Here is a 17,240-nt window from a genome sequence, read left to right as displayed (position 1 = left end):
CAGCAAAAAATACTTGGGAGCATCTTCCAAAGGAGTGACTACTGTCACCAGGATGTTTAAAGGAAATAGACACATGGCAAGCCCTCCATCTTCAAGATACATGCCATTTCACTGTCAAAATCAATATTTAAAGGTAGCATCGCCCAACCACCAACTTGAGGGACAAACTTCCATGAAAGCTTAGAACTAATGCCTGCTTCCCACGAATTTCCATCACCATTTCTCTCAGGCATCTGGTTCTCAGGAGATTATCAATGTGAAAATATCTGACATCACATGAAGAGTACCAATGTGGAACCTATTGGAATAGAGATGGAATGATGCTCTTGGGCACTTTGTCTCGGCCATTTATAGCTTGTCTGTATATTGATATTAAAGTGCAGATAATGTGCCCAAAAATCTGATCATGCTCTTTTCAAAACATATCCTTTTAAAAATCTGCCATGCCAGTCATATAGCAAAACAACTCTCATTATTTTCTTTTTAGTTACTCATCACACAATAGCATCAAAGAAGAAAATTAAATGCTGCTTCCCTCTGGCCATATGACTCATAACCACTGATGTGGTCACTTCTCTCATTCTGTAGAATAGGTAAATTCATCTGTCATGATGCTGGAATTCTAATCTAACTTTTTAAACTGGCTGAAACAAGTAGAATGAAACGGAGTTCTGGGGCTGGGGTGCCTATTCCAAAGGAGGACATGGTTATAGGTTTTATATATATATATCTATATAGCTAGCTAGCTAGACAGCTAGCTAGACATATATATATCTATATATATATCTATATATATATCTATATATAGATATATATATATATAGATATATATATCTATATATATATATCTATATATATATCTATGTATATAGATATATATATCTATATATATAGATATATATATATAGATATATATATAGATATATATAGATATATATATCTATATATATATATATACACATACACACACATATGTTTCAGAAAAATATATTTAAACGGTATTGCAAAAACAACAAATGCAAACACACCATAAGTCCTCCTTTGGAAAGGCCACCTTAGTCTGGCAGCAGGTTGTTTTGGAAATACCACCTGATCACCAAACTCTGAATTCTCTTCCTTGAATGACGAATTAAGATCATGTTTACACTGAATTTCTCTGTGCCCATGAGAATTCTGAGACAAATGGCAAGGGTCACCCTGGAACTCATGACTTCATGATGCCAATCATGAGAGGATTTAACTCAATGCATCAGTGACTGGTGGCATCATGAACAAACAAACCATTCTTCTTGACTACAGGATCCCAGCCCAATTCATTCAATGTCCATGACTTTGCTCATTAATTGAACTCTCCACACTTCTATCACTTTGGGTTACTCAGGTCAGAACAATGTAATAGAAGAAATTTGGCATGGATGAACTAATCTATGGTGCAATTAAATTCTGAAAGTGTGGCCAAGTTTGAAAACTTTTTCTACTTATGTAATTTTAGCTCTTGGTGGTTAATGTGAATGATGTGCATTACTTCACTGTGCTTAGAAGACTTTTTAGTGTCACGTGTTTTGTGTCATTTGATGAACAAGTGTTCAGCCAGAGGGCAAATGCTTCTAGTCACTTGATAATTTTACTGAGATTGTTGAAAGCTGATCTGCTTTGTCCTCAGTAATTGAAATAAGTATTCTGAATGTCGTGAATTCAACTTAGGCCATCTTGCAAACCAACATCCTCTCATTATATTTCACCTCCAGCTCTCATCATCTCAGGAAATATTAAAGGAAGCATCCCACCATGATCCTGGCCTCTTCTTATCTCTCCCTCCAAAGGGCAGAAGATGCATGAGCTCAAAAATGTAAACCTCAATATTCAAGGACAACTTCTTTCCTCTCCTTGGAAGAAGACAATGCTCTTGCACTGTTTTAGCTGTACCTATCTCTATAGCCCACTTGTCACACTATATCCTGCACACTTGACCAACTATAAAACAATACTCTACACTTTTGTATGGCTATAGTTAAGTACTAGTTGATTTGCCTGGCTAGCACGTAAAACAAAGCTTTTCATTGTATCTGGAAACAAAAAAAGAACAAGTCAAACAAATTAATTCACTCATTTTTTGAACCCAGCCCCCAAAAAAGGAAAAATAAAATTAAGATTAATGTCTGTTAGTCATATTTTGTTGGAGAGGTAAACAATTGTAAAATTATAAAGGATGTTAAAAACCAATGCTTACCATTAGTTTTATTTGCTCAGTGATTATTAGAAGTAGATGCCAAGATTTACATTGAAATGAGTGTTTAAAGACACTGGCCTGGTATGTATTTTTATTTCTAATAACAACTGCAATGTACATTCAAGGCTACCCATGACCAGCTCTTCTGAAGATTCATTATCACAGGAAAACATCTGAGAAACATTTGCTCCTCTCTTTTCACAAAGCATATTGAAGTCTCATGAAACTTCTGGCTCATCTCAGCAGTCTTTTGAAAAATAGAATGCCAGTCGGGTTTGGAACATGGCTTTGGGAGCATTGCAGGAACTTCTCATGAACACAGGTGAGGACAACTGAACTTAGCCCCTGTAAAACTTAAATTGCAAATATTGAAAATGAAAGAGGAAAGGTGCTCGCCTTCAATGAGAACAAACAAGCAGGCTTTTGGTGCATTTTTCAAGGATGAAGTTGTTTAAGGAAAATACAGTTAAGGAGGTAATTGTATCATTGAAATTGTTCTTGCCCTCCAAGATAATGCAGGAGTAGTGATGAAGGATGCTCACAGTTCTGTCTGTAATGGTCATCCTGAATATGAAGGCAATATTAGTTTGGACCCAGGGTAGATCAGGGTTCATCCTATGGATTTGAAGGAGCAGAAAAGGCAGCTGCAATGAGGAAAGATAGACTGGCAAACAATGAATCATGGAGTTAGAATGGAATAGAACCACGTTAAGGATAACCTTTCAAGTTTATGTTATTCAGTCTTCGTATAGCAACTAAAAATGAGTGATGCAAGTGCAGGGCAGGGACACAGGAGAACACATTAAGGTTTACATAAAACTGTTTCTGAAAATATTTCACCTTCAGGCACAAAAAGGATTATAACTTAGAAAATAATAGTGCCCTGAAAACTAAGCAATTAATCCAATTAGCCACAAATCTTAGGTTATCCAACATAACTCCAACCTTGCCAAGTCAAAACAAAATTTAAGAAATTCACAGCAATATCATGTGTTTATTGCTGATATTTTATAACAGTTCAGAGCTGATTTAATAGGACCTCATTTTTATTTTTAAATTTTACATTTAGATATACAGCACAGTTACAGGCCATTTCGGCCCATGAGGCCATGTCACCCAAATGCACCCAATTAATCTACAACCCCCCAGTACTTTTTATAAGGTGGGAAGAAACAGGATCCCCGGGGAAAAACAACGCAGACATGGGGAGACTCATGGAAACTCCTTACACGTAGCGCGGTATTCGAACCCGTCCTGATTGCTGGCGCTGTAAAGGCATTGTGCTAGCCGCTAACTGTGCATTGTAATACAATAGGATGGCAACTTGGATGATTCCACTTGAGGTTGTTAATGCTAGCTATAACCTTATTTCAAGAGCTGGGCAGCCAAAAATTCCAGCGGAATCCCAGAAGTTACTTCGTGTCACAATGCATTGGATTTTTAAGCTTGGTTGGTTACCAAAAACTTGTAGCTCTCACCGCAATCTCAATTATCCCAATGCAGAAACCATATAAAAAGCTGGGGACCTAGACAAGCCTTTGAAAGAATGACAGCTGCAGTCTTACAAGTCACATTCACGTGGCAACAAAGTTTAAAAGTTTAGCAATGTTTTTAACCCTTTCCCCTTTTCTTTTATTTATTCCATGACCATTTATACTGTGGAAAGCTACCAGAGAGGCAAGGTTGAGAATCCAAAATCCAGGAAGTTACATGAGCTCCATCCGGTTCTGTCTTGTGGAACTGCAACCACTGTGGGTTGATTTGGTACCTGCCCAACAGGATCCCAATCTCACCCTGCAAAGACCCAGTGACTGCCTTTGCTGCATCTCTCACCTGGCAACAGTTTGGAAGGCAGTCAGACTAAATATGTTCTGATGATAAAGAAGTATCTGCACTTAAGAAATATTGCTGAGAGGAAGAACATTGAAATACTTGGTCAGGGCTTTGCTGAAATTCATTCACAAAAGGAAACCAAAGTGAAAATAAAAAGAACTGCAGATATATAAAAAAAATTAAATGCTGGAAATACTCTGAGGTGAGAAACAAGAGTTAATGGTTCAAGTCGGAAATAGAATTGAGAAAAAAAACCATGGAAAACTGCAAGGAGAGTGGGGAAGGGGGACATCTCTGATGGGGACAAATCAAACAAGGTTCAATGTACGTATGGGAGTCATTAGAGAGACAGAACATGGGCAAAACAACATGGAGTAGAGAGTGCAGGGGCTGTGAAATGCAGAGCAGGGGAAGAAGCCTGGCAGGTCAGGGTGGGCACATCCTTCACTGCCAGAGGAATAAAGAAAAAAAAAGCTGAGCTAATGAGACAGATGGATGACTGAAACAAACTAAGAAATCTGAAGTTACACAATTTGATATTGGGTCCAGATGATCCCACATGTCCAGTTGGAAGATGAGATGTTAACTTCAAGATCGGATGGGGCTTCATTGTGACCTTATAGACTGATAGTTCAGAGTCGAGTGGGAAGGAGAATTAGAGCAGCCCAGGGTCGTCCTGATAGACTTAATGTGGGTGCTCTGTAATCACCCTATCTGCATTTGGCATCTCCTATGGAGAAAAGACCACATTATGAAAACTAAGTGCAGTACTTTAGACTGGAAGAACTACTGCTTCACCTGGAAAGACTTTGGGTCTTTGAATGGTAAAAAGAGAAGGAAATCAAAGTTTGTGGGAATATTCTTAAACCGAAAAGGAGAAGAGTGAGAGGGATTAATGGAGAACATTCCATAGTTTGGAGCTCAGTGGCTGAAAAAGCACATGAAAATGATGTTGGAGTAGTAGTCTCGAATGGATGAGTGTCATGGGTAAAAAAGGTTTAGATGCAATCCAGGAAAATCTGCAAAAGATTGATGACCTTGACAAAATTAGTTTGCTCTATCTGCCCTCAGAATCACCCCCTTAAAAAAAATTGAAAACCTATCACAAGCCATGACTAAATTCTAGATGCCTCATCTTAATTCAACATTTTGAGCCTTGGATTTACATTCTCGTAAATTTATGCTGAAGTTCCTCTTCAGACCTGATACTCTGAACTGACCAGCTTCAAAATGACATTTATTCTGTTGCACTTCATTGTGCAAAAGGTCGGCATTCTATCAAGCTTTTAGACTACTTTCTGCAATTGTCCATGTCATTACGTTGATCAATGCGTCAGAACTTTTATATGTTATTGGACCTTTGATTTTTTCTTTAGAAAGCTCACAGTTTTATCTATTTCAGACATGAAGTGGATGGCTTCAGATTAAAATCTATTTCCCTCCATCTTCCCCAAATAATTAATTTCTTTGTAATTTAATGCTTTCATCTCAGACTATAATGTAATTAACCTCTGTCTTATTTGTAAATTTGTTTTTTTTTATATAAAAAAACCCATAATCTCATTCATTGAGAAACAGGATAATTGGTCATCACCCTCGTATATGCTTGCAGGACCCCATCAGCTACATTCACCATTCCTCCATTATCTCTACTCTCCTCCGGCCACTCAGCCGATAATTGAGATAGATCAGTATATTACCTTCAATTCCATCACCTCAAATAGTAACTATTAGTCTGTAATGAGATGCTTCATCAAAATGAATTGAGAAAACAATTGATTGTGTGTGCACTATTTGAAACACATTGACCTCAAAACTCCTAGATGTAACTTTGTTACTCCTCAGTGGGAGCTGGCACAGATTTAGTAAGTCTAGGATCTCAATGCCATTATACATCTTATTTCAATAATTTTGATTTTGTTAATTTTGTCCTGCTCCTGTACTCATTTTAAAAGATCTGAAAGCTGATATATTTAGTTCCTAGTCCAGATCAACGTGTAATTTAGTCCACTTAAATAAATAACCAGCCCGATTCTCCTCCTCACAATTCATTCACATCCACTTTAATGAACAGCCTCAGATGATGCAAGTCCAATCCTCCAGGACTACAAGTTGTTGGATCACGGCATCCCTTTCAGATCTTTCCACAAAGCAAAGAAAATGTTTCTTTCAAAACTTTAAAATCATGGCATGCATACATTCAGACAATTCACTCTTTCTGCGATTTTGATTGCCAAACAGACTTGTGACACTGGTTGTGCCATAACTTTCTCACACTAAGGGCACAGCTACGTTTCTCCCAAAGGCTCCTTTCACCAAACACCACTTACCCTTCAACAACATTCATCAAAGTCGAAGACATCCCAATATTTTTCTTGTGTCATCTGGTATTGTGGAGTCAGGATAGAAATAAAAATAATTTTTTTTCCACATGCTGTGTGATATCACTTTCACCAGTATCATTTGATATTTTTCCTACATTCAGATTTACTTAACTCTCTTTCTCTTGCTTTCATTGGTACCGTGATCCAAAGTCCTCTGGAATTGATCAGAAATCCCCACATTATTTCTCCGGACTTGAACCAGGTGATGACATCATGAGTTCCACAAAATGTTTCTTTATTCATGCTGGACATTTGCATTACTTCCCAGTTCTGCTCATCTGCTTTTATTCAGCGGAGCTGAATAAGAACTAATCAATATTTCTTGATTTATTTCTTTACCTCTCCATTTTTTTTAAAACTTGCTGGGACTACACATTATGGTCCATTTCATTTTCTCTACGTACCATTTTAAACAGCAACTGGAGATGAGATACTTGTCTGCAGAGGAGAACAAATGATCAATGATTCCAACTGGACTGCATTAATTTCAGGAGCCCCACCTACGTGTAACATGAAACTGGAGCCTCTTTTACACAGCCACTTCAAGACGGGAATATTGCACCACCCATTCTACGTAAAAGGTAAGTAGATGGAATGTGGGGGGGTCATTTTAGTCCCGCCTTTAAGCCAGCAGCGGAGGTAGACACAGCACTGAATTGACATCTGTGTAAAAAGGGCGAGCCGGGACCAAGATGGGAAAAGATGTGTATGTTGAACACCATACTAGACACAACAAGACACACCTCTTTTGCCTTTGGAATGCTGGCTGTGTAAAATGACAGCATTTTGCCAGCGCTGTTTGGTTCAGTGTAAGCAAGCAAAGCCAGCAACGATGACTCTTCTTTATGGCAGTATTGTGGGATCTCTAGGTAAAAAGGGTTTGGGAAAGACTTGATGTTCTCAGGAACTCACATCTGGTTTGACTGGTGATTCTAAAAGCTATTCATGAAAATTTCAACAGAGCTCATTGGAACAGGAATGAAATTGCACCTCATTGTCGATGAATGTGTGGAACAGTTTGAAATATAAATTTGATATGGGACAGCAAGCAGCATGAAGCAGTTTTTTTTTTGCAGGTAGCATCCTTACAAAACTGCATGCACAGAGGAATTTTTATAATTAACTAATCAAATATGTGCCATCGGGCCTGACATTTCCCAATATTTGTGCTTAGGTAAATAACATCATTAATTTAAATCCAATGAATCAGCAACTCCCTTAACAAGTGTTTTTGAGTATTCACAAATCAGCAAGTGCTGTTGAATGCATGGCCCATTTCACATAATCAGTTCATACCATCCATAGATTATATTATTAAACCTTTTGCAGGAATACTTTTCATTATTTTTAAAAAAGTTTAATTTACCTGGAAGAGAGAGCTAAAGAGCCTTTTTCTGGCCAAATAAAGATTTCCACAGTTTTCTGAGACTTAAAACAAAACTGCATTTACCATGTGTTTACCGGGTATATCTTTTTAAAAAGATAATTCACTGAAACAATAAGGTCCAATGACCACTCTCATTCAAGCTATACAGATTTTGTGGTTACTCAACAGCTGCATAGACATAATGTGATTGTTATACAAATGCACTGGGGAAAGAAAAAAAACTCCACCATATGTACCTGCCACTGTTTGGTCAGCTCTTGAACCAGCTGGGTGTTGTCCAATAGCCTCTCTTTATAGGTGGCATCCTGCAAGACATTGGCAGTGGTCTCTGCTTCTGTAAGCCAGGCCCGGAATTTGTCCAGATCCAAATAGTACTGCTGCAGCAATCTGAGAGCTGCTTCCACTGCAGCCTCCCTCTCACTGGCCCTGTGGAACCATTGATTTTCATTAGCATAGCCATTTCACAAATACTGCATTCTGTCCAATTATGAATGAACACCTTCAAGAGGATTAGGAGAATGAGCTGATAATTGTCAAAAACTCAAATATCATGGGAATCTATCATCACACCAACTTAACCCATATTAGTCCATTAATTAGGTTTAAGCCAGTGGCAAGTGCTTATATTTGACATAATAAAGATAAAGGTTTCCATGACTTCAAGGCTCTCAGCTCAGAATCTTATGCAACTTCACACTATTCAAAAGGTTGCTTTGCACACAGGTGATTCTGGCCCAAGTTTATTGGATAACAAGTTTGGAAATCCTGATTTTAAAGTGGTGCAGCACAGTTAGTGCAACATTATTACAGAGCCAACGGCCAGGATTCGAATCTAGCACTGTCCATAAGGAGTTTGCATTTTCTCCCCATGTCCGTGTGGCTACCCCCAGTTCCTCCAACATGCTCAGGTTGAGTGGTATTTGAACGGCGAAGGGTTGTGGGCCAGAAGGGCCTCCATCTCTACATTTAAAAAAATCAAAATAAATTGGGAGTCCTTGTGAGGATAATTTAGAGGTATAAGGATATTTATTAAACATGCCTGGTACTGTCCTAGTGCAAAAATGTTGAACTAAAAGAACATGAAAACGTAATGAAACATGAGAGAACAGGTCTCTGTGCTTTGAAACAAAGTTCAATGTAATTTCTCATTGAAGGCTGAAGGCAATGTCCGATGTGCTAAGTTCATATGTTGAGTATCTTTATTGTAGGTACTGTACTGTACATACGTTGGCATTCTTCATTAAAGGGGCAAATCCGACTTACGACCAATCTAAGTTACGACCAATCCTTCAGTCCCCATCATGGTTGCAAGTCGGGGATTACCTGTAATGGCATTATGATCACTGGATCCAATGCTCCTCAACAGATACTTCCATCACCTGTCCTATTTCGTCCCCAAATAGGAGATCCAGTATTCCCCTCGATCTCTTTGGTACCTCTGCATTTTGATTTAGAAAACTTTCTCGAGCACATTTGACAAACTCTAACCCATCCAGCCCTTTTACAGTTTGGGAGTTCCAGTCAGTATGTGGAAAGTTAAAGTCACCTACCATCACAACTTTGTTTCCTGCAGCTGTCTGCAAATTTGCTCCTCCAATTCTCACTGACTATTGGGTAATCAATAATATTAATGCAGTCATACCATACACATTCCTCAGTTCCATCCATATAGCCTCACTTGACGAGCCCTTCCATCTGTTCTGTCTGAGCACTGCTCTGGCACTTTCCCTGTCTAGCAATGCCACCCCTCCCACCTTTATTCCCCCCCCCTTCCCCCGCCATCATTGCAACTGAAGCACGAGAACATTGAGCTGCCAGTCCTGCTACCATAACCTGGAACCAAGTTTCACTAATGGCTAAAATGTCATAATCCACATGTCAATCCATGCTCTTAGCTCATCTGCCTTTCCTACAACACTCGCATTGAATTAGACACACCTCAGAACATTATTCTCACCATGCACAACCTTTTTATTCCTGGCTTTATATGCAGTCTAAATTTTACAACATTTAAATTTGGACAGATAGCATAGTAACAGGCTATTTCAGCCTACAAGCCGTACTGCCCATTTATACCCAACTGACCTACAACCATGGTGCATTTTATCAATGGTGGGAGGAGACTGGAGCACACGGAGGAAACCCACACTGACATGAGGAGAATGTACAAACTGCTTATATACAACACTGCATTCAAACAGCATTTTCTTTCTATTCTGACTCCACTATCTGTTCCAGTGTCTGGTTCTCATCCCCCTGCAAATCTCATTTAAACCCCACAGAGAGAACAACCAAACCTTCCCTCAAAGATATTAGTCTCTCTCCAGTTCAGATGCAAACCAGTTGGTACAGGTTCCACCTTCCCTGATCCAGGAATCCATAGCCCTCCATTCTGCACCATTTTTTAAAGCCATGTATTAATCTGTTTCCCTCATGAACAAATTACCTATCACTTCAGCTCACCTCTTCTCCTCCCTTCCCTTCTTAGCCACAAGGCCAGACTCCATGCCAGAGACCTGACTGCCATAGCTTGTTACTGGTGCATCGCCCTTTGAACAGTATTCAAAACAGTATTCGAGTTATTGAGGGGAACGGTCACAGGGCTATCCTGCACTATCTGTTCCCTGAATATTTTCCTCCTGCCTCCTAAGTGTGATTTTGTCCCTGTAATTCTTGTCTATGCGTCCCTCAGTCTTCTGAATGATCTGGAGTTCATCCAGCTCCAGCTCCCAAACCCAGTTTGCAAGGAGCTGCAGTTGGTTGCACTTCTGGCAGATGGAGTCACCATGGATACTGATGGCTCCCTGATTATTCACATACTGCAAGAAGAGCCATTTCCACTGTTTATGAAACACAAAAAGAAAAATAAGACAACCTGCCCTCACCTGTGTTTGTGATATTTCATATTATCTCATTATGTACATTTGTGATTACAATGTGCTGTGTATTTTGTGTGTATGAGCGTGCACCGTCTACCAGAGAAATGGTGTTTTGTCTGGTTGTATTTATACAGTCAGATGATAACAAACTTGAACTTGAATGAGGATTGACTTGGAGTTTCTTCCAGCTGAGTCTTTTCGAATACACCTTTCACACCTTTCAACCAGAAAATTTATTTAACTTCTTTCTCCATTATTTTTTCCAACAACATTGATTCCTTGCCTCCACTCATTCTGCAGCAACACAACTGAAAAATTGACAGGACCCTCAGGACATCCATATACTTAATATCAGAGGTGCATACTGTTAGGTCTGCTTTGTTCATGAATGAGTGAGACAAACACCAGACTGAGTCGAAATCAGGGTTCTTTGTTCTTTATTACCGGATTGTAACACTTGCGACTAACAATGTTAGTCGGAGAATGCATTCTGCCGTTATCAGCAAAATGGTGATTTTTTATACCCTTGGATACGTGCTTAGAACATCATCATATCATTACTTGTCCAATGACTAAAACTGTTGCTATCCTTTCCCTGCTAGCTTCCTGCCTCTCAATCCATCAATGTCTCTCTTATCTTGTAAGTACAAGGATGCATTCACATCTTGTTACAGCCCTGTACAGGGTAACTCCTTACACATTCCCATCTCATGATGTTTTACCTTACAATACTCAAAACGAAATTGAACACCTTCCCTGTTTGTCATTTCACATTAGAATGCATTCATCATGCAGAACAGACTGCAGTTTCTTGTTCCTGCATGTCAGCTTGTCCTCAGCTTGTATTCAGAGTTCAGTGCTGTCAAGATTCTTGAAATCTTTGTAAAAGTTCTCCTCTTTATTGGCAACAAATAAATAACCACGCTGCCAGAAGACTTTAGCAATTTGAAATGTGAAGCATGATGTGAAGTTTGAGAATAAAATATTTTGATGGTCCTGTAAAATGATTTGAATGAATTATTTATTGTGATTGTCTGATGATGGGCTTTGAATATTCCACACAAAACAGCAGTCGCTTTGCAGAAACAATTTTCCTGGTTTTTTTTTGTGACTCAGAACTCATCAAAAAGGTTGTACTTGAGAAGGAACGCTATTTTAAATGGCATAATTTGACTATAACCATTGCATCAATAATGAATGAATGTCAATTGTAAGAATTGAGATACTGGATTCCAAGAGCCTTTTGTGTGAACAAATGCAAAGCAAATAAAAATTCACCCCTAATTTACTCATTACACAACACTAAAAATATACAAATTGCAGAGATTTTTTTTTTGAAGTCACAATGGATAAGGATAAAGCAAACAAAATGAACTGTTAATATTACAGGAAGACAGGTGAAAATAAAGGCAAAATAACATGAAGAGGTGGCTTGTTGGGATTATAGTTTATTGACAGCATTTGGATCAAATCGCACGATTCCTCAACAGATTAATGTTTATTTGTATTAACATTATAATTATTATTGGACAGAATATATTTTTGTTTTCATGCTTACAACAGTTACACAGGTGATGTAATTTTAAGGATTCTGCTTGAAAATTAACAAAAAATGTTTTGTCTCACAAAAATACACTGGTTTTCTTGAATATCACATCTATTGTCTTGGTCTCTACAGCATTGAATAGTTTTTAATCAGTTGCTCTAAAATGGTACGTATTTCAAACGAGGAAACTCCCACTTTTCTTCATAATACAATTGCGCTATATTTCATTTCTTTCTCATGGAGGATTTCATCTCATTTCCCATGATATGAACCCACACAATTTGTATATTCTGTATTGCACTATTGTTACGAGCCCAGAGGACTCCAAAACCCACCATCAATAGATGTTCACCAAGACAAATGGTTACTTAAAAGTTGCTTTTAATTACCTTTAAACATGAAAACAGGATCAAACTTTAATTTAACACTATTGACTTAACTAACCTAACTTAACACCCTTCTAATTCTAGGCGCAAGTGTATGTAATACGTGTGTAAGTTTGGATAAGTTCATTGGTTCATAGTCCAATCTTACTTTTCATTCCTCCAAGTTCACTAGTATCAGGCAATTCTTACACTGTGCACAGAATTTAACATTTTGAAGTTCACCAGACTTTGGTGCTTGAAAGTTAAATGGTTACCACTCAGGAAGGTTCTTGTCAGTTTTCAGAGAGAGATTTGTTGTTCTTGGACACAATCTGATTCCTTTTAATTAGCCATGTCAGTGTCTTGCCAAAGAAACTTGACCCTTCAGGGTTTTCCAGATGATAACCTCTTTCTTTCAGGTCACCACAGAGCTTCTTTCTATTTCTCTTATTCAAGTGAAACATTATGCAGCCAGTCCTCTCCTCTTGTATGGATCACAAGGGCTTTGACCAGGCTGAACTAAGCACTCACAACCCATCTTCAAAATAGGGTTTTCCACAAGCTTGCCAGCTTGTCCTGCTCCAGTTCCAGCTGTTGCTGCTGACTGTAAAACTGCAGAACTGAATTCTCTCTCTCTCTCACTCAGAGAAAAAGCCTGTTTGACTCTCTCTGCTTGCAAAACCACATGATCCTCTTAGAACAGCAAGCTACACTCCAGACAACCTGCAGCTCCGAACTACTCCTCGATCTCTTTCATCTGTTGCTTTTCAAAACAAGTCTCTTGGGCACACCCCAAAGTTTTTGCAAAGGCCCCAGGAGCTGCCTGTCTGGCTTGAGCAGAGCTCCAGTATTTTAAATGAGATCTGTTTTTAAGTGTTTTTATGTGACCTACACTAAAAAAAACCTGCCCAATTTATCTCCCCAAAACATATCTATATACAATATAAACACAACATAATCTGTCACACTATCACTTCCAAAGTTTATAAACTGCACATGATGGAAACAGAACATGAATTTCTTTTGTGGACAAATTCCAATAATGTTATTGAATTTGCACTAATTTCCACCCCCCCCCCCCCCCAAGACAGAATTTTCTCAAAACTGTACTATTCATCAAGGACACTGATCTACTGAGAGTTTAATTTTTAAAACACTAAAACATTAGTTGGCAAATATTTCTCATGCCGCATCGTGTTTTTCAAACATATAACCTGAATGAGGGTTTAATTACAGGTGATAAATATGTGACATGTTCAAGTCACTGGAAATTATGATAACATATAGAACAGATACTGTGGGTCTGTTTCACTGTTCACTCTACTTTTCTCGTTTCTGCATCACTCATAGAGAGAAACTAGATGTGGTGGTGACATCATGGGCCTGGGGTTATGTAATTTTCATTTTCAGATTAGGATTGATTTCAAATTAAGCAATCTAATTTCAGATGGCCATGAATGTGGACTAAATTGGAATAACTGCAAAGCTGCAGTGATATTTGTGGAATCAGTTTGTCTCTAAGGCAGATGCCAGTTAATATCCAGTGTTACTGTTAGGTTTGATATTTAAGCAGTTTTCTCTTTGCCTTTGGAGAAAGCAGTGATGAGCACAACAGAATTCATTTTGGAACGTTGAAAATATGTAGAGGCCTTAAATTAAATTGGTTTAAATATATTAATGGCTCCAATGAGTGACTGAACAAATCAATAATTTGTATATTTGAAAAGAACATAGCTGGTGTTGATAATTGCTCTATAATTACAGTTGAGAACTATATCACATTAGAGATTTGCAAATCAAGCCCTTTTGGTCAAAGGGCGGTTTCTGAATGAAAATGGTAAATGTGATATTTGACTGTCAATCCAGATTGCGGAGATAATCTTCTTTTCTTTGGCTTGGCTTCGCGGACGAAGATTTATGGAGAGGTATGTCCACGTCTGCTGCAGGCTTGTTGGTGACTGACAAGTCCGATGCGGGACAGGCAGCCATGGTTGCAGCAGTTGCAAGGGAAAATTGGTTGGTTGGGGTTGGGTGTTGGGTTTTTCCTCCTTTGTCTTTTGTCAGTGAGGTGGGCTCTGCAGTCTTCTTCAAAGGAGGTTGCTGCCCGCCGAACTGTGAGGTGCCAAGATGCACGGTTGGAGGCGATATCAGCCCACTGGTGGTGGTCAATGTGGCAGGCATCAAGAGATTTCTTTAAGCAGTCCTTGTGCCTCTTCTTTGGTGCACTTCTGTCTCGGTGGCTAGTGGAGAGCTCGCCATAGAACACGATCTTGGGAAGGCGATAGTCCTCCATTCTGGAGACGTGACCCACCCAGCGCAGTTGGGTCTTCAGCAGCATGGATTCGATGCTTGCGGACTCTGCCAGCTCGAGTACTTCGATGTTGGTGATGAAGTCATTCCAATAAATGTTGAGGATGGAGCGGAGACAGCGCTGATGGAAGCGTTCTAGGAGCCGTAGGTGATGCCAGTAGAGGACCCATGATTCGGAGCCGAACAGGAGTGTGGGTATGACAACGGCTCTGTACACACTGATCTTTGTGTGTTTCTTCAGGTGGTTGTTTTTCCAGACTATTTTGTGTAGTCTTCCAAAGGCGCTATTTGTCTTGGCGAATCTGTTGTCTATCCCTTTGTCGATCCTTGCATCAAATGAAATAGTGCAGCCGAGGTAGGTAAACTGGTTGACCATTTTGAGTTCAGTGTGCCCGATGGAGATGTGGGGCTGCTGGTGGTCGTGGTGGGGAGCTGGCTGATGGAGGACCTCAGTTTTCTTCAGGCTGACTTCCAGGCCAAACATTTTGGCAGTTTCCGCAAAACAGGACATCATGCGCTGGAGAGCTGGCTCTGAAAGGGCAACTAAAGCGGCATCGTCTGCAAAGAGTAGTTCTCGGACAAGTTGCTCTTGTGTCTTGGTGTGAGCTTGCAGGCGCCTCAGATTGAAGAGACTGCCATCCGTGCGGTACTGGATGTAAACAGCGTCTTCATTGTTTAGGTCTTTATTAGCTTGTTTCAGCATCATGCTGAAGAAGATAGTAAAGAGGGTTGGTGCGAGGACGCAGCCTTGCTTCACGCCGTTGTCAATGGAGAAGGGTTCGGAGAGCTCATTGCTGTTTCTGACCCATATAACCATATAACCATTTACGGAGCGGAAACAGGCCATGTTGGCCTTTCGAGTCCGCACCGGTTCACTGATTTTGTGCGCCCTCTTCAGGCATTGGTGATTTTAAGTGTAGTGTATCTTTGCGAATTTTAACATCTATCCATAGGTACTCTGTACTTTGGTTGTGAAATCTCATATTAAAATATTCAAAAACATTGGCTGTGTGGGAGAAGCCAGTGAGTGGCCGTAGACAATTACTTCTCAGACTGGACCTGATTTTGTTGGCTTTCGTGCAGTTGGATAACCATGTTGAGGAACTTGAGGGGGCATCCGAGGCGCTCTAGTATTTGCCAAAGCCCTTTCCTGCTCACGGTGTCAAAGGCTTTGGTGTGGTCAACAAAGGTGATGTAGAGTCCTTTGTTTTATTCTCTGCACTTTTCTTGGAGCTGTCTGAGGGCAAAGACCATGTCAGTAGTTCCTCTGTTTGCGCGAAAGCCGCACTGTGATTCTGGGAGAACATTTTCGGCGACACTAGGTATTATTCTATTTAGGAGAAAACTAGCGAAGATTTTGCCTGCAATGGAGAGCAGCGTGATTCCCCTGTAGTTTGAGCAGTCTGATTTCTCGCCTTTGTTTTTGTACAGGGTGACGATGATGGCATCACAAAGGTCCTGAGGCAGCTTTCCTTGGTCCCAATCTTATTGCGATATTAAAAACACTAAATGCTGGAGAAGCTTAGCAGGTCAAACAGTGTCCTTTATGAGCCCTTCATCAAGGTAAGAGAGAATGCCAGCAGGTGTCCGAACAAAAAGATGAGGGGAAGGGGGTGGCAAAGGCAGGAGAGGATAGGTGGAGAAAGGAGGGAGGGGAGAGCAACAATGATGGGGAGGAGGGATGGCTGGGTGGGTGGAGGGGGAAGGGAGCGGAGAACTGGAAAGACAGGAAAGGGAGAGGAGAAAGAAAAGGCAAGCAGGTTTAGTAGAGAGCAGAGAAATCGATATAAATGCCATCTGGCTGGAGCAGTCTCCATGGGTTCCTCGCCTTGAGTCGCCAGCAGCCCTCCGCATGCGTGGGTCTTTCAGCTGCAGAGCCCCTCACTGGTCCGTCGCTGGAGTCACCGTCCTGTGGGTTGTCTCCTCTGCTTCTCCTTCTCAGACAGGAGATGTCCTCCCCATTTTCTGGTGCCCTGTACCAGTCCTCAGCTCCCCTGGAGTCTGCAACCCCTCATGGCTGCTGCCCCCAACCTTGGGTATAGATCTTCAGATCCTTCCTGTTGTATGGTTGCCAAGATTTAACCCAGTTCTGCAAGGGGAGCCTGACCAAGATTTTATGCCAATGTAATAGGACTTCTTTATTCTTCAACTCAATGAAGGTAAGCACAGCTTCTTTACCATCTACCTAAGTGACCATTTTCAGAAACCTATGTTTCTGAAGCCCTTGACACATCAAGGCTCTTAAGAGCCTACCATTCATTTATAGTTTCTTCTGCCATTTGATCTTCCAAAGTGTGTTACCTCAT

General features: G+C 40.1%; 1 protein-coding gene and 1 long non-coding RNA gene across 26 annotated transcripts in view; one reads left to right on the top strand and one right to left on the bottom strand.

Annotated features, from left to right (window-relative positions):
* The window catches only part of LOC138738932 (uncharacterized), a 32,030-nt gene extending 26,596 nt beyond the window's left edge, over window positions 1–5,434 (top strand). For both annotated transcript variants that reach the window (XR_011341876.1, XR_011341875.1), the window contains exons 3-4: window positions 2,356–2,552; window positions 3,897–5,434. This is a non-coding gene — a long non-coding RNA (uncharacterized lncRNA). The remainder of the gene's footprint in view (window positions 1–2,355; window positions 2,553–3,896) is intronic.
* dmd (dystrophin) overlaps window positions 1–17,240 on the bottom strand; it is a 1,604,005-nt gene that overhangs the window by 284,603 nt on the left and 1,302,162 nt on the right. For all 24 annotated transcript variants that reach the window (XR_011341867.1, XM_069890130.1, XM_069890120.1 and 21 more), the window contains one exon: window positions 8,071–8,260. Coding sequence is in view for 23 of the 24 variants with exons in the window: in XM_069890130.1 (XP_069746231.1) it covers window positions 8,071–8,260 (190 nt within the window). In the remaining variant the exon portion in view is untranslated. The remainder of the gene's footprint in view (window positions 1–8,070; window positions 8,261–17,240) is intronic.

The sequence above is a fragment of the Narcine bancroftii genome, chromosome 7 (assembly GCF_036971445.1).
Source record: "Narcine bancroftii isolate sNarBan1 chromosome 7, sNarBan1.hap1, whole genome shotgun sequence".
Taxonomy (NCBI): Eukaryota; Metazoa; Chordata; class Chondrichthyes; order Torpediniformes; family Narcinidae; genus Narcine; species Narcine bancroftii.
This window is presented reverse-complemented; position numbering and strand designations above follow the sequence as displayed.